The sequence below is a fragment of the Buteo buteo genome, chromosome 18 (assembly GCF_964188355.1).
Source record: "Buteo buteo chromosome 18, bButBut1.hap1.1, whole genome shotgun sequence".
Taxonomy (NCBI): Eukaryota; Metazoa; Chordata; class Aves; order Accipitriformes; family Accipitridae; genus Buteo; species Buteo buteo.
In genome coordinates, this window is record NC_134188.1 from 21706187 (window position 1) to 21724666 (window position 18480).

The window sequence follows — 18480 nt, forward strand, 5'->3', positions numbered from 1 at the left end:
AAACACCTTCCTGATTAATAGTAGCTAGTTTAAAGCCCATCCCCATGTAAGGATAGGACTGCTTTTCTCCTCCCAATGCATTACTTTGCACTTTTCTCTATCAAATTTCATAAGTGATTTTAATCAACAGAACTTTCTGAAATGGATGAGAGTCAGTTTTAGGTTTCTGTAACCTAAATAATCTCATGCAATCTCTCACACTACTCTTCATCCCTTTTCCAGACTTTAGGTATATCCAAAACAAAGGACACAGCAGGAGCATCACTGGCAACCTCTTCCTACTATGAAAACTGATTATTTAGCCCTTGTTTTATTTCATATATATATTAACTACCTGCTAATTACTTATTAATTCCTGGAAGACAGAGGATCTTTCTTTTTGAAGAATCCTAGCAAGCAATCTTGTCAAAGCCATTTGGGAATTCATGTAAAATGCACCAATCGGATCATCATCAGATATATAATTATGCTTCAAAGGACACTAGTAAATTTGGAAAGTATGATTTTTCTGATAACCATGTTAGCCACTGTTTTCTGAAATGTCATTTAATAGCTCTTATATATCCTATTCACTTAATTGCCAAGGCTCCAAATTTTATTCTGGTCAGAAAAGCTGCAAAATGCTCCTTATAATTGGACATTCATGTCCTTCAACTGGCACAATGTATAAGGCTGCCTAAACACTTTCTTTTGCCTCTAGTAGTGATTTCAGTTCACCACCTCCAGTTAGCACCCTAACCAACAGGCTGACATTTTTTATTTGCAAGTCCTGCAATTGCAAGTGGTAGCAGTCTGCAGAGACCCTACCAGCAGAGACTCTGCTGCAGGTGACAACTCTTCACGGGCATCTCTTTAACAGAAAAAGCATGTACATCTCCCAAGATGTTGGCTGGTTACTCTGCTGCACAGCTGTAAGAAAAGTAGGGTAAACATTTACATGTATCCCTTCTCATGTTAAATTGTTAGAATCGTCCTTTGCATGGTTTTGGCCTGGGACAAGCCAAAGAATGTTTCAAGGGGACTTGCAGGGCACATGGACTACGTACCATTTCCATTACCCAGTCTGCAGCTGGCCATGTTGTTTCTGAGGTCAAAACAGCTTTAGACAGCTATGCTTCACGTAGGTGAAACTGATGTCATACCAATTGGCTTCAGAGTAAGACACTAATCTCTTACCTGCGTCATTTACTAGCACAGGCATAATCATAGATCTGCTAGATGGCTAATAGCCTCTGTTAGAGGAACAGCTGAAAACAATAAAACTTAAAACCACACCAGTTTAATTTAGAGAGTAACATCTAACTAAAGCACTGAAGTGAGACGCTGCGGATTTACAGGCAAGTACATAGCAGGATAAGGAAGACCACTGTATAGCTCAGAGGAGTAAAGATAAATCAATATTTATACAACTCAGATTGCTAGAAAAAGTCATATTCTTTAGAGCTCATTACTTAAACATTCACTTTGAACTTTGCAAATGATATACTTAAAAAGTGTTCCATGGTTCCTCAGCCAGCTCATCTTCTTCTTAGCCTTCTCCCTCAGCTTTGAAGCAAAATTTAGAGGCCTCTAAACAGATCTAGAAGTAGGGCATAATGGGTTTGATTAACTTTTGGAGGAGCTGTTGAGTGCACTGTCAGATAACTTCCAAAAATTCATAGCTACTGTAGGCTTTACATGTCTATGTATAACATCTCTTACAATAAATGCATTTAGATCTAGGACATCTTCATATTCATAAACAGGAAAGTTTAATTTTTAACTATCCTGAGAGTTATTTGAAATATACACTGGAAAGAGCTCAGAATACAGAAGTGCCATTTATACTCATTTTTCAGAGCAAGCTTGTATCTTACAGAACCTGGGCAGCTGTGCTGGGATTTCCTTCATTTATGACCACAAATAAGGGAAGTACAAACTTGGATGGCTGGATAAAGTTTAGCATAATTAAAAGTCATCATAGCCCCTGCATCAAGGAAATAGAAACCCACATCAAATTACATCAATTCTTTCTAGGAGAGAATGATTAGGCTTTCTCAGTTCCCCTCTAGAATATATTTGAGTTTCCCCACAACAATGTATTTTGAATCAGTAAAACAGAGAAAAGGAAGCAAAGTGAATACATTGACTTGTTTACTGATTTAAAAAAAAAAAAAAAAAAATCACAGAAATGAGAAAAAAAAAAGCCACACAAAGGTTCATATTCAAGTGGTAAGACCAGAAATCAAGATGATGACACAGCTGTTGCTTTCTTAATCTGACCCATTACAAACAAGCCTATTATTAAAAAAGACAAATTATTATATTAATTGAAAAGCTGCATTAAAATAGCTTTCCTATTACATTTCATTTTTAGGACAGTATACCAACCTTAGAATGCAAAAGCAAGCAATATACAAGGTCCCATTTGCTGTCAGAAAGGAAGTTGATTGCAAGATCTCAGGTAGCAGTTTGTGCAAATAATAGTCAAGTTTTCGTTTCCTGAGAATAGCTGCAATCTGAGGGAGGAGGGAAGAAAAAAAAAAAGCAGGGGACAAACTTTAATTCAGTTAGGCTCCTTTTTGCACATTGTAAAGAAAAATGAAAAAAGAAAACAAGACATGCCGATTTAAGTAGTAAATCAAAGCCTCTTAAATTTGCTGCGTTTATGAACAATACCACAAAGATTTCCTTTGAACTTGTTCCAGTTGTTACAATATTTATACCAGGAAATACATCAAGCAATCCTAAATGGGAAGTATAGGACGAATTTTATTACCTTGTTACCATTGATCATAACAGTCAGAAACCTTGTCCGCCAGATATCAGAACTTTTAAGATGTGATAAATTTACACTGAGTTTTGTCTTCCAGACAATTAGACTATCACATAGTTAAGGTCAGAATATCACAAAAGTAATCGAAATACAGGCCTTACACAGTGTCTATGAAGTGATGACGTATTTCTAAAGGTTTTCTACTCCAATTAACCAACTGCAAGTCCTCCAAAAAATGTTCACCATCTGCTGGAAGAACAACACATTCCTGACAAATTTTATAGAAATAGTATGTTTTCTCTAAAAAACCGCTTATAGCAGAAAACAAGCTGGATCTAAAAAATAAATGTTCTTTTTGGTCAGTTTAATATATGTCCCCTGTTTTATAAAGAACAGTTACTTAATGACTCAAACACTGAAGGTCCTCAAACTCTTTTTTGTCCACAGAAATTCTGCAACTATCTAATAGGAAGGCGTAAAGAACCAGGCTCTTCTCAGAGGTTCACAGGGGTAAGACAAGAGGCAACAGACAAATTCATGTATAAGAAGCTTAGATTAAACCTAAGGAAGAAAAATTTTCCCTTGAGGGTGGCTGAATATTGGAGCAGGTTGCCCAAAGCGACTGTGGAATCCCATCACTGCAGATCCTCAAAACTCAACTAGAAAAGGCCCCAAGCAAGCTCATCCAACCGGCCCTGCTTTGAGCAGGAGGTTGGGACCACACACTCTCCTGAGGTCCCTCCAACCTGCGTGCTCCTATGATTCCATGAAATTATACTTTGGGTGCACCACAAGACAGATTTTATTGTTTTTTCTTTTTATTAGCTTTATCATCTTTATCTGCACCGATCTTCCAGGTAGTCTCAAAACTGGCACAAGTTTTCGGTCAATGCTTAGAATTAGAGAAGTTCCAAACAAAGTGAGCTACATCCTGCTGGTGCTGATGAGAACAACAGAAGATGTCCTGTTGAATAGGTATTGGCAACACCTCTCAAAGTCTTGGTTCCTCAACTTAAAAACATGGGAGAGGAATCTGTTCTTCTGAAACTGTCCACTCATACTGAAGAGCAAGTAGATGTTTTAGATGCAGAGATGGGACGAGGCTTCTGCTAAAACTAACCACGGGAAATTTCTGCCAAAATCTGTTTCCAAAATGAAGCTTGAATTAAGGATGAAGGAGAAATACATGCATGAACAGACTTCTGAAAACAGATTTACACATTAAGTGTCAAGACTGCTTAAACCATAATGGATTAGGCAATAATGCAATCCAGATAATCTTTCTGTTTAAGGTAAGTCTTAACGTGGTCTAAACGCCAGATCACTAGTTGCTACCTCCTCAGCTATTTCTAGTGTATTGTACAGAGGTCATGAACATTTGGAACAAAATAACATTTTGTTTTTTTGTTTTAAGAACACAGACCTTACACCTGAAGTGTGAAGCCTTGCTTCCTCATACCAAAGTGTCAGAAGTGCAACAGAAAAAGACTGGTATCTTATAAATGTCAAATAAAAGTAAAAAATTTATTTCTGTAGCTTCTCCAATGAGTTTTAGACTAACATAAATTTCTGCTTTCCTTTCTCTTTACTATATTACTCTGAAGTGAAAAACAGAAAAGAAGCAGGAACAACAACACACAAACCAGTCCAAAGAAACATTGCTTAGGATAACTGTGTGAGCTGTATGTGTAAGTGCAATGGAGCTTGAGGCATGCCTACCAAACCAAACAAAAACACAAAAACAAATAATGTTTATCATTTTCAAAGTTCTTTATAGACATCAGCTAAACTAAATATTGTGTACAGCTGAAAACAGGCAAGAGCAGACTATGGAGCAGGCTCTCCTCCTCTCCTCCGCCACCAGTGGTGTGATTACATGGAAAAAATACCAGAGAGACTTCTGGACACCACCTTGCTCTCCCTTTCAGTTCCACACACTTCACAAAAGTACTACTAAAGTTGAGGTTGGCAAGACAGAAAAATTATGAAACGTCAGACTGCAGCAGTTCACAGTTCCCACTGGGATACACTTCACTCAAGTGAACTGGGAGACACAGAGATGAAGGCCAAATTCTTAGAATAAATGCATGGCCCAAGGCTTAGCAGCAGACATCGGAAGCAGATAGCAGCAGAAGGCATCAGGACATCCAGTAGATACTTCCTTGGCAAACTATTAGTCTCCACGAAGATGCTAACAGATGTAGCAGAAGGTCTGTAAGTTACCTAAGACTTCCTGTAGAGTCAGACAGACAGAAATTAACATCTCATTGACATTATGGTCTCAGCTCTCCAGCTATAAAAAGAGCATACGAATCCTAGAACACCTTTACTTAGGCACCTCAGAGTGGTGTGTATCAGGACCTTAGTGTTAGTAGCTGTAAAAGTTAGTTTGGGGTGTTATTCACTACAAGAATAAAGGACTACAATTCCGATTCAGCTCACTGATCCAAACCGTTGACTATAATGTATCCAGGAATGGCCAAAACCAGCTCCATACATCCCATTACCCTTGTCACCCTTCTCCATAATTTCTTAGTTTCACTCTTCTCTTTTTGAGATCGAGTGACAAGAATTTTACAAAATAGAATTCTTCAGTGCTTACAAATTACTGTAGATTTTCAGCTTTAGTAAGATAGTACGGCATGTCCGCAACATGAGTGGACCACTGCTGTGTCAGATAATGCCACAAGTGTTTGCTGCTATATGAAACCCAGACACAATGCTGCCTCCCCTCAATCTCATGCTGCCCGTGCTGCCTCACCTCATCTCCTAACACAGACGTTCAGCCGTAATCCAGGGAACAGAAGCAATACACTCCTCATACCACTCTAAGACCTTGATTTCATGGGAGAGAAAAGCACAAACCACTTCCAGTACTGCCTCTCCCTCTACTTTATTTCTGAAGCCATGATGTTTCTCCTGCCTATTACCCTTTATGGGAAGGAGACGATGCCAAAAAAACACCTGGAACCAGGGAGAGCAGACTCTACCGAATGACAGTGGATTATGACCGAGGTTTCACTTATTCATGACTTCTCCTGGCAGATCACAGCAATGCAGCCTTACCTACCTCAGGGTGAAGAATGCTCCAGCATCTCCTCTGACTAACAGCAGCTTAGGAAGACATCAGATCTGCTGCAACTTCCTACCCTGGCTTTCTGTAAAACACTAAGTCACTCTTAAAATCTCTTATTTTCAAGGCACCCAACAACCTGGCCTTAGGACATTTAGAAGGACTACACAACTCTCTGGGATAAAGACTGTCATTAACAACTCCACCCTTCAATGGAACTTACATTTAACCAAGACCACCCTCCCTTCCTTGTACAGCAACACCTTTCCTTTTTTTAAAAAAAAATCAGTAACTGTGGAATAAAGTTTCACAGATGCTAAGAGCTATCACTGACTGCTCCGTTTTCCATTCCAGATAGAAGGCACATGGCTTTAATTTCTCATTTACATAAATACTGTATATCATCTATTTAAAAAAAAATATGATGAAACTGTAAAATCAAAATGTCTCCCTGTACACACATCTCTCTAGGGAAGAAATTACAAAGGGAATAAAAGACCCAATGTAACCAATGTCCACCATATATCCAACATAGCATAAAAACTCTATCACATAAACCAATATGCTTGTCACTGACATTTAAAGTAAAAATTAGATAATGGCACTTTCTCAAGCAGATTTGCTCTCTGCAGGTGAAGAATATCCAGGTTTGAAATACTTACCTAATGTTAAAGATTTACTTATTCATCAAGAAGAATTCCAACCCTATCAAGAACTAAACATTTGAGTCAGGGTAGAGTATAACCCCTCCTTGTAAGTTAATTTGAAAGAATTCCAAGATACTTGGAAAGTAATAAAGAAAACTCACATTTCAAAAACAAAAACTGGCATTTTCTTCTCACCACAATTTTCTTACACTATGACTTTTTATGCACTAAAAAGAAACTTTAAGCAGGAGTACAGTTGGCACATGGAGTCTTTATTTGGCCTACGTAAGCATTAAACAGAGACTTCAGTACTCATTGTCCACAATCCATACCAACAGCTGAGCTGTTTGCCTGTAACAGCCTTTGCAGCCCTTCCTGCAATTTAACTCCACTTTCTCTTCTCTCAAAACCAGCAGAGCTCAAGCCACTGGAGCTCTAGAAATAGGATAGACTCCAGCTTTGCTAACATTTTTACAGTCTCATCTTCTAATACAGTCAACTAATAAATCCTGTCTTTCCCAATCTCCCATAAGGAATACTTTACTAGATGCCCAAACACTCAACAATTAAGAGCAAAAGGGAATTTAAAACAAATCATGCGCTGCCACAGGGCAGATGGCATAAGAATGTCCAAAGTTTTTACAACTTTCTAATTTTCTTCTATTTGCATCCACAAGTTCTAGCTCTTGATCTCTCCTCAGTCCAACAGTCTGCAGACAAGACAGATATACTGCATAAGAAACAAATGAATCACAGTCAGAGGAAATAAAAGGATCAATGGGGGGGGGGGGAAGGATGAAGCAAAAAGAATCCTAGATATCTCATCATTAAAAACATAAACAGCAGAGCTAGAAAAAAGATAACAGAGAGAATGTTTCAGGAAAAAAGCTGAAAAGAACAGACTTAATTCTAAAAAGAAAAAACTAGATATGTTAAAATATTAAGAAATAAGTACTCAGAAAATTTTCAAGCATTCAAATACCATAACATAGGCATTAAAGGATGTTTTAGTATTTTAAATGCCTATTTCTAGTTTTCCAGTGATTTGCAAACCCATAAGACAAAATTCCAAGCCTCTCCTACATACATGAGTAGAATTTTGTTATTTAAATGACAGCAGAGTAACACATACATAACTATGCTGAAATTTTAAGAAAATAAGAAAATCTCACAGCAAAAAGTCTAAAGAATTAGCAGCACAAGTGGAGACAGCTTAAGAAAATTATATTTATTGCTGTGTTTACTTCACCCATGCACAAGTTGTACTTCACAACTAAAACCCAGAAAAGACTATTAAACTACATAGTTTACATACCACTGGGTATTACAATTATGAGGGCAAGTATATGTGCATCTGGATGAAATTTATATAGACCACAACATTGCAGTCCTCAGACACCCAAACTTTCGCATGCTGCAGTCAGACAAGATAAATACATTACTCTTTAATAACACCTCCAAGTGAGAAATTCATTTGATGAAATATATCCTGATTGTCCTTGTGTGACATCTGTGCCCTACACACAGGCAGGAGAAAGGGGAGGGGATTAAACATCTGCCAGCGCGACTTCCAGAGAAAATATTTCTGGCCCCAAACACAATTAGTTTGGTACTAAGAATGCGGTCAGGTAAAGCCTCCTGAATAAGGTAAGTCAAGCATGGGGGAAAGATTTCCTTTCCACACCTGAAGACTGACCTAGCACTGCCCAGTGTCCTGTTACCACCTATGGGAAAACTGAAAACAGAAAGACTCTGACTTATTTTTAAGAAAAATAACTCCTTTCCTCACTTCTGCACATAACTGTTTAAAACTTGAAACCCAAAATTCAATTATGCTTTAATGCAGGCCTGGCAGTGTTAGAAGGCTTTTGAAGGCAACCCCACACCCTCATTAATTCTAAACGAACGGAACAAACAGCAGGATTAATACATGACAGTTAGCACAGCAAAAGACATGACCACAAACCTATCCTCCAAAACCTTGAATATATAAGCACCATAACGATTCCCTAAACACCTGATTATCTTTTACGCACCTAGCCCAAACAGTAAGATTTTTCCCTCTCCTGTTCATCAACCCAGTGTAAACTGACCACGTATTTACTCTCCACTGTTAATCGTGCCATGTCCCCTAAAGTTTAAAACAAGCTCTGATTTAACTCTCACTAAAACACTTGGTCATTACCATCTTGAAATAGATAGATAAAAGCGTTCATATATATGAAAAACTCTATTTAATTCATTCAAAAAAATTTACTATGAAATTATATTTAGCGTAGGTGGAAAAACCATGAAAGACAGGCTACTACATCTCTAAGACTCTTCTAATGTGACTAGAAAAGAGGATAAAAGGAAGAAGTGTGGGTTTTAGACCATTATGTACAGTACAATACAGAGGGGAGCTGGAAGATCACCCCTCAAATCAAATGCAAACACTCTTGAAGTAATACACTAGTCACTCTGAAGAATAAACATTGTTAATGATTTGAACTCTAAGGCCTACTGTATTAAAAAAAGCCAGCTCAGTAGAAATAAAGAAATAGAAAAAAAAATTTCCAGTATTAACTACAGAATTCACACAACTGCATTTTGACTCTCCAACATGAAAACATAATTATGAAAAATCAGTCTGCCAGATTCAGGATACCATCAGCTTGTGGAAAAGCATTACTGAAGTCCTTTCTGTTTTTTAATTTAGTCTTCATATACAAAATTTAAGCTCTATAGAACTAAGAAATCAGAACTGATTTATTCTGTCTTAACCATGGAAAGAATATATGCATTTACAACACCATCCTTAAAACACAGCTGCATAGTCTAGTGCAAGACTTTGAGCAAGGCTATCAATGTGTTCCAGCAGAAAAGGAACATGAGACTCAAAAACAAGCTTTCCCATGATCAGAGGCACCAGTCAGGCCTGATTATTTCAATGATGTGTCACGTAACACCTACAAGTAATCATCATCCAACCGCAACAACCTGAGCTTCACCTCCAGTAACCTCAGACTTTACCTATGTCCCTGAACAAGAGGCATCACACACAAAGTATGGTTTGACTTAATGAATGTGCTAATTGCCTGACCAATATACACAATCTGACAGGTTACGTGGCAGGCCAAAAAAACACAGACCTTGCACATCTCTGCCATCATGCGTACAAGATCCTTTTGTCTCTCCCTCCTCCATCAAACCACCATTTCCTAAGTTTGTACAAAGTGTGTGTCTTCAAGAACACGACCCCTCCACCAAATTTTAGTGAAATTAGCCAACACATACAGTTGATGGAAATTGAAAAAAAGTACTATCATCTCTTTCTCATTCCTTCACAATAGCCAACTAAAATCAAGCAAATCATAACAAACTTTTATTTAAAAAAAAAAGAAAAAAGGAAAGAAAAAAAAAGCCACAGAAACATTCAGACACCTATCCAAATCTCCAGGAAGGCAGAGTTCAATGACATTTATAAGAGTGACTATCTGGCACATTTAGGCACCTTTAAAATGCAAATTTGGAGACATCAATAATGCTGTGTAGAAGGTTTATATAATACATATGCTTCAAGTCATTAAAAGGCCCAGGAAAATTTTACAACTTTAGTCACCTGTGCATGCTAAAAGCGAAGCAATCCCCAGTATTTAAAACAGTTAAGAAAATACCTCAGATTACTTAAGCAGCAGGCAGAGCTACAGACTGATGTCATATTTTTCATAATTATATTCAATTATTTATACGTTCTTTTATAACCATTTGCAATTTTGTATGAATTTTACAAGAACATTATTCCTTTGCTTTATAAAAATCATTTTTAAGTGCTTCGAAGTAACTTAATCTCAAAATGCCCTCAGGTAACACTTGGGTTTTGAAAGACACTGCTGCTCAATCAGTAACTTTTTTCTCATGCCTCCTCTTAAAGATTCAGATTTGTTGTTCCTCAATTAGCTGGTCCCTCCCTGATTTCACAGATTACAAAACCTGGCTTCCAGATTTTTTCCTTTCGTAAGTCAGTTCCTGCAATACTCTGAGGAAGAGCATGTGCCTCCTGCTCTCTGACTTTCTCTGTCCCTTGTGAGATGTTATATGAGGATCACGGTCAGGGGATTGGGTTGTTTTGGTTTGGCTTTTTTAAAATTTTCCATATCATCCACCCAACTAAAAAAAGAAATGAACAGTACTCATGTACTCGTTGAATGACATCTAAATTACCTTCAATCCTGGCATCACTCTCATTCCATGACAACTTATCTTCACCACTTGTTTCCCTTGTACTTAAATAAGTAGAGGGCTATTTTTCATTCCCCTTGAAATGTCTAACTCAGTATAATTTTCAGTGATTTTCCTCCTACCCTGGAATTCTTGCACTCTACTATGCAGCTGTACCAACTTGAGAACAGATTTACATCTCCTTGATAAACAGTCCCTTTAATGATTTTTGCTGGTTCCCAGTATTTGCAGTGTCTTTACTAAGATCTTTGCTCAGTCAAGGCTAGGGCTTTCCCTGGTTTCCACCATTACTGTGATGCAGGCTCCAGGTTACTCCTTACATCTTTGAGCACAAGTTCTTCAGTCCAGCTGAATTCATTAACCGATTCTTTTGAAATTCTCAGTATCTCAGCAAAAGACTATTTTTGTTTATTTTCAATTTATGAAAGAATTTTACTGGTCTGGCCCAAAAGCCACCTGAACAGAACAGAACGATCACCGCCTGGAATGAAGATGTCGCAACTCGGTTCTTCCTTTAGTAACATTTAAGCTAATTTTAGTCATATTTAACCCAGCTTCCAGAAGAATCTAAAGGCAAGAACACACTGACCTACATGTCATTCATAACACAGCACAGAGATACGGGACAGTACTAAGATGATCAGATATCCCAGCAGAATGCAATCACACACCACCATCACAGCAACTCCAGGTACCGGGTCCTGACAGAAGGGAGCTTCTTGATGGCCTACCCTAGAAATCCAAGCTGGCACACGGAAGCATATTCAAGGGTAACACTAACATCCTTCTTAGCCTCCCCACCCTACTTTCAAATACACAATGGTTCACAGCACAAACAAACAATCACATTTTAATACACTCAGGAATTATGGACTACTTTAGAGTACAATCTGGCCTGTACAGCCTTCTCGCATATCTCAGAAAGATGACACATGATGACTACGCCTACGCTGGCAGGTAAGACAGGATCTGTTTTAGTGTTAGCTGGCTGCCTGGCTTTGCTCAGGACCAGTCCAAAGAGCTCTCCCTAAGAGACACCGCAAGTGAAGCGAGCCTGAAACAGCAGCGGCACAGCCAGTGTGCACCATCCATCCTCGGGGCCGACCCCTGGCCCTATCCTACAGCAATGTACATATAGCCAGGAAAGCGATGCGACACTCACACTTCACTCTGTTCCATCTTGATCTTTGGCTGCTGATTCTGTCTTCCATCCAACAGTTTTCAAAATAATTCATTAGTGCAATAATTAGGTTTGTTCTTGTTATTACCTTTAGTCCATCAGTGATTTACCTGTGCAGAGACCTGCCAGCTGCCATGTGCATGACTACCTGGCCCATGCTGTACTGGTACCAATGTCCCTCCCACGTTTACTCAGGAAGCAAAAACACCTTATACTTGCACAACTGCTGACAGCATTTGTGTTTTTAACAATATTTATATACAATGCTGCCCTAGAGAGCTTATAAAATAAATAATACAAGTTAAGAGAAAGAATACAGATACTCAGGGCTCAGAGGGCCTAGGAAGACAACAGCACTGGAATCATAAGTAGGGAAAAAAAAACTTTTGACACAGAAAGAGAAAGAAGCAATTGGCACCTAAGAACCTGAAGGGTGTTACAAGCACAGGAGGAAGCAGATATGGCACAAGTATGAAAAATATTACAAATTAAGACCAAAATGAGTATGAAAAGGGTATGAGCAGAAGTTAAGTGAATTAAATCAATAAAATACAGCAAGGCCCAAGGATCATTTAAAAATGTACTGGAATAGCAGACTCGGGTTACACCTGTTCTGCCAAACAATTGTCTGAACCATCCCCCAGCCCAGAGGACACCTCAAACAGACCCGCTGGCATCCAGGCTGCTTTAGGCCTGGTGCTCATCTCCTCTATGCCAGCAGATCTGTCCTGGAGAGAGACGTCTGTGTCAGAGCCAGGAGTAAGCTAACAGCGTGAACCATGAAGGGGCCAGTGCTCAAGCTGTTGCCTGGCTGTGTCATTTAGCAGCAGAGGCACACCAGGTGAAGGAAGGGCAGCAGATGTAGGGTGGGAAGGGGCAGGTGCTGGGGAGGAAGGGCAGGAGAGATGGTGGTGGGGAGGGGAAAGGTGGGACAGACCCTAGGCTGGAGAGGCAGGGAGGGAACCTGGCTTAAATTAGTGAAGAAAACAGACGATCAGACTAGGAGAAAGAAAAGGTGAAAGACACAAATGAATCTTGTCATCCCACAGGCAAAAATTTAGAAGAATTAGCTTAACCGCAAAGTAGCAAACAGATGATTTTTACCTTATTCAGCTTAAGAGGAAATGTTACCACCAGATCCGATTACCTCAACATACTACAAAGACTTCATACTAATGACTAAGCGTATACAACTACTGCAAAACACGCACCATCATCAAACAAGTGCCTAAAACCTACAAACCCTCAGGAAACAGAGGACTTTGCTCTAACCCACGGGATGAACGGCAGATTTCCCATGTGAAATCAACAGAAATCCCCAGAAACAGAAGCCAAGACAATTCAAATCCAATATTCCAGGCTCTCATTTCCCTTTCCCTAGCTTTATGCAATTTCCCTGTGAAATCTTTCTCTTCTCCCCACCTCTGTGACCTCTAGAAGTCTGAATTCTTCAACTTTGAAAATACAAGATTACACCTTCACATTTTCTTTAGCCTTGAGTAATCTAAAACAGAAGTATAGATAGAACAAAGTACAACAAACTCTGATGAAGGACTTTTTCAGTAAAGCTTTCTTAATGTATCAAAGCTGGCAGTTTTTAAAAAGTCTAGTTCTAAGGTTTATGGGAGATTATTTGGGGTTTCTTTTGGGGGTATAGGTGTTAAACAATTTTTAACTTTTTGTTTGTTTTTGTAAAAGTGGATCTCAGAACACTTACGCACTGGGACATATGGTTTGTGAAATACAAGCAGTATTAATTATGAAATAGGCATTCCTGTCAGCCACTTCATATAGGAAGGGACAATTCAATTTCAATATAAAACCTACTTTTGCTAAAGCAATCAATTTGTACTAAAGCAAAAATAAAGACAGTGAAAGTATGATATCCAAAGATTGTATTTTTGCCAACTACAAAAAAATAAATACTGAAGCACAGTTATTAAAAAAACCCCAACTGTACAGCACTACTTAAAAGCAAAGACTCTTTACAGCCATTTACCGAAAACCATACTGGCATCACCTAATTTAGTCCCATCGGTCTCCCATTGACTGAAGAGCAGCAAAGCATTTAAGAGATGTGGGGTGTAGCTGTTATGAGTTTGAACTCCGGGTTCTAACTGTCCCTAACCACGCTCTCTCCCAGAACGACCTCTAGCAATTTATTCTCATCTATTCATTCTCATTCATTTCCACACAAGCTTTTGTGAAAGGAAACCCTTTCATCTGCTTTCCTTAGTTATTAGCTTGTAGCAACAGGAGGAACAAACAAGCAGAAGCCATTTTACAGGCTTGACAGAAAAATGAAGTGCAATTTTTTGTTGCCAAGCTGTACAAAGGACTGGGACTAAGTAGTACCAGAACCATTCTGAACATACACTGATATAACTATAGAGATAAAATAACGCAAGTTCGTCCCCTTATGTGAATCTTAGAACAGAGAAAAAGACTGAACGTTTGTGCTGTCCAACTGTGATATTCATTTACCAATACAAGGTTTTCAAGCACAGCTTTAAGTCAAGCAAAGAATGATGTTAGCGATGACTCTCTTGATTCAGGAGTGTTCTTTCCCTGCCAACCTACTTAATGTGCAAGGCTTCTGCATCCTCTTCTGCAGTCCCCACTGCACCCTTTAACTCTTTACCTTATGCTGGCTCTGGTACTCGTCAAACCCTGCTTAATAAATCAGTTCAATTCATTAATGCAGCTGAAAATTACCCCAGCTAAAAGCAGGGTAGTAACCTCTTCTGGGTTAGTGGATGAACCAAATCTGCTCAAGGAGAGAGAAGGTCCAAGACTACACAAAGAAAGGAGCACAGTTATGTGTCTGGGAGCAAAGGCAGGCAAGTGCTTCCTCCCTCTTTAGGTAGCCGCAAGATTTTAGAACAGCTCAGCTTTAGATTACTCTGATAAGTCAAGTTAAACACTGTCAACAAAAACCTAAGAAAAATTAAAAATGTAAAGACAACAGTGCAAAAACTGATGCAGATGTTTTGCAGTACAGCACAACATTGGTTGAGAAGGTTCCCACCCCACCTTGGATTTGTGACAAGATGTAACTGTTTATGGGGCCACAGTGTAAAATAGATCAGGAAAACATTTTGGATTTTTAGGTTTGTTTTTTCTTTTCAAAGAAATAAAAAGGCAGAGCTTTCCCCCTAACCCATGACAGCACAGCTGAGTGAACCATAACATAACTATGAGCAGGTGTCTCTCTAGCAGGCTTGGCTGGAGAACTTTGATTTAATTACAGAGCTGTTTAAGCTACTTTATCTTTAGCCAGACCTGACAGACCACCACTATACCTCTCACGGCTCATTTCAGGCCCATTCTCTGCTGGTACAAGTATTCATGCTCCCACACAGCAAACTGGATCAGAAAACAGATACAAAGAAAAAACTACTGGGGAAGAGGGCAGAGAAGGAGAGGGAATGTTCTTCTCACTATGAGTTTCCTGATCCAGCTCACTGTATGCTCACACAAACAGCTGCTGCTTCTGTTTGTGTCAGTTCAGAGTGAAAATGTTCACTGTCAGACATGACAGCTCCTTAGGTCACTCTGTTACCAGTTATTAACTTTTTTTTAACGTGTAATCGGATGTCATCAGAATTTTCACTCAAGGAACACTTCAAGGGGAGCTTAAACAAATTATGTCAGGACTGCTGCAGTCCCACTTGTTCCCTTCTCTTTATTACATAGTTCAATAATTTTGTTGTACCAGCACTGGTACAGAGTACAGACTCAATGACTTGTTTTTCCTTCTTTAAGACTTAGCTTGGGGCCAGCTCGGTAGTCAGCTCACTACTCAGTCCTTGAAGCACCACTACAAGAGAAACACAGAGGTCGGGAGAGAATGAAGTGCTCACCTGCAGCAATTCCAGCTCATATCAGCTTTCAGGATATGTTTACAGAGATGGATGCAAACGGATCCCGACTCCTCTACCTACACCCTAATTTGCTGGAAGCAAGCCAGCTGCTGAGGTGATATAACCAAGTATAACAGCACGCTCAAACTAAGATACCTCACCTGTAGGATGCTTTCTCAATACTTAAAGACTCCTTTAGCCTTAAAGTATGTTTTTAGCCTTGCTTCATCATACAATGGAAACTCCTTGATCCTAAGGTGCTGATTACCAAGGTTTCACCAACTGCAATACACATAAGCTCTTGCTGCTGCCAAAGATACAATACTAGCCTCCCAGGCAAATATTAATTTCATTCAGCTCTCATAGGTACTGGAAAACGATGAAAATACAAAGCTGAGGTTGTGCCCGTGCTCATGCCCTCCTACCCCACCAGCTTCACCCCTCTCACAGCATGTTATGCCACCAGACCCCACCACCCTCTATGCCCTTCTTCTCCCCTCCTAGGCCCAGATTCAACACACTCCCTCTCTCCTGCCCCTACCCCCAAGCATCAGGCTCTCCCCCTCAGACAACCCTTATGCCCTCCAGCCCTCAAAGCAAGCTGCCCCCACCACCATCCCTCTCCAGCACCTCACTCCCCCCAAAACAACGTTTTTTGCTCTTCTGCCCCCTCACCCCAGGGTCAGGCTGCCCCTTGACATCTCTCCTGCCCTTCCTCTCCCAACACACCCCTCTCCCCCTACCCCAGAGCAGCCTCCCTCCCTTGATACGCCTCATGCCCTTACATGATACACCCCGGACCAAGCTCCCCCCGCTCCGACATCCCTCCTGCCCTCCCCCAAACACCCCTCATGCCCTCACCCCAGGCCAACCCCCACACACACATCCCTCGTAACCCTTCCCTTCCAGGCCAGGCTCCCCCCGCCCCGCCACCCCTCATGGCCTTCCACCCAAAAACAAGACCAGGCTCCCCCCCTCCTCCTGCCCTTCCCCCAGACACCCCCCCCCCAGGCCAGACCCTCCCCTCACAACCCCCCCCCTCGCACCCACCAGGTAGAGGGTGCCGTAGATGCGGAGGGACTCGGCCAGTGCCCCCTGCGTGACGTGGAGGACGGCCCAGGAGCACCGCGGGTGCCAGGTGTGCCCGATCTCGTAGCAGCTGTGGGGGATGGACTTGCTCAGCGCCGCCATCTTTGCCGCGCTAAGGGGAAAGGGGGGGGGGGGTGGGGGGCGCGCGCGGCCGCCGCGTCACCGCCGATGCAGGAGAAAGGTCGCGCGGGGCGCTGGTCGGCGGCGGGGTTACTCGCGGGCAAGCCGCTTTTTTTTCCCGCCCCCGGCCCGGCCCGGCCCACCTCCGCGCGGCTCGCGTGAGGCCCGCAGCCAATCCGCGGTCGCCGGGGGGGCGGGGAGCGGCGCGTGGTAGAGGGGGCGGGGGGGGGGGGGGTGGCGCGAGCCCGGTGGCGGGCTGCGCGCGGGCGGCCGTTGGTCGCCGTGTGTGTGTGTGTGTGTGGAAGTCGTCGAGGGAGCGAGAAGCGGCGGCGGCGTGAGGAGAAAGAAGGCCAAGGGAGGGCGATCCTCTCTGGTTTGGGGAGGGGATGGCGTTTTTACAAAAGCCGCGGAGGTGGTGGCTGGCGGCGCGGTTGGAGTTCAGCTCCAAAACTGGCACCTGCCTCCAGCTTGAAAGTTTTGATTATTTTGGGACTAAATGGGCTGGGTGTGTCAGGACCTGGGGATTTTACTTAGGTCTTTGTTAAGCAACAGTTTGCAGACGCTCGGTCCTGGTGGAGCAAGTACACTCCGTACCTTCTGTGCAGTGGTGAAGTCAGGAGGGGTTATTTCAAAACCTAGGTGGGAGATAGATCCCCGCAGAAATAGGAAGATCAGCAAAGTAACCTGCGGTCAAATATGGGCTTGGAACAGATCCACAGCAAGAAAATGCCTCCCACTTACAGCCTGCCTCCAAATCCTCCTCCTGCAGAGTTCCCCTCGTCAATCAGACTTGAGACCAGGCTGTACCACTCCCAACCAGATAGAGCAAAGTTGTCATTAATTTCACAAAAGCCTCTACCATTCCTTCCAAGAAGCCTGCTATGGGTGCAAGAGCATACTTTCATTTAAAATTTAGCAGCCCATAGATGGGTAAGTTGGACGCTCACAGAACTTGGAGCTGCTGAGAGGCTATTTGCAGACTCCCAGCAAATCTGCTCCAGGAGATTTTTGGCCTAAATAGTTCAATTATGCTATTTCAGTCAAGCGTGCTTGACCGACCAACACTCTGTTAGGTAGAACTCTGCCCATGGCAGCCTGTATTTAGAATCCAGTAGGAGACCCTAGAGATAACTTTAAATTCAGCTTCAGTGCTGAGGTACCGCTGCCCTGCGGCTGCGGTTGCGTGGCTGAGTAAGGGAGTGAATATTGCCGTGTGCTGACCCTCGTAGGGAAGCAGCGTTGGCAAGATAATCTGCTGCAACGTTGTCTGGACTTTGGCTTGGACCCAGTGCCTTGCTTGCTGTTTTTGCATTACACTGTTAAAGAACTGCTTGTGGGCAGAAAAGGCAATTGTTGCCTAAGATATGGATTCTGTCTCTCTTGCTTGCGTGTTTTGGCTTTGCTGCTACTCCGGGCTTAAGGCTTGCTTGCTGCCTTCTATTTGTGGGCAGGGAACTATGGCACATACAATATTAGTAATTGCACAAGCTAATAATTTCACTTCTGAGACAGGGTTTTGCAAACAGTCCTAA

General features: G+C 41.5%; 1 protein-coding gene across 2 annotated transcripts in view; it reads right to left on the bottom strand.

Annotated features, from left to right (window-relative positions):
• TMEM135 (transmembrane protein 135) overlaps positions 1–16951 on the bottom strand; it is a 175177-nt gene extending 158226 nt beyond the window's left edge. For both annotated transcript variants that reach the window (XM_075050127.1, XM_075050126.1), the window contains exons 1-2: positions 16790–16951; positions 2371–2498 (exon numbers count right to left, since the gene is read on the bottom strand). In XM_075050127.1, the coding sequence (XP_074906228.1) occupies positions 2371–2498; positions 16790–16930 (269 nt within the window). In that variant the 5' untranslated portion in view covers positions 16931–16951. The remainder of the gene's footprint in view (positions 1–2370; positions 2499–16789) is intronic.
• Positions 16952–18480: the final 1529 nt, after the last annotated feature.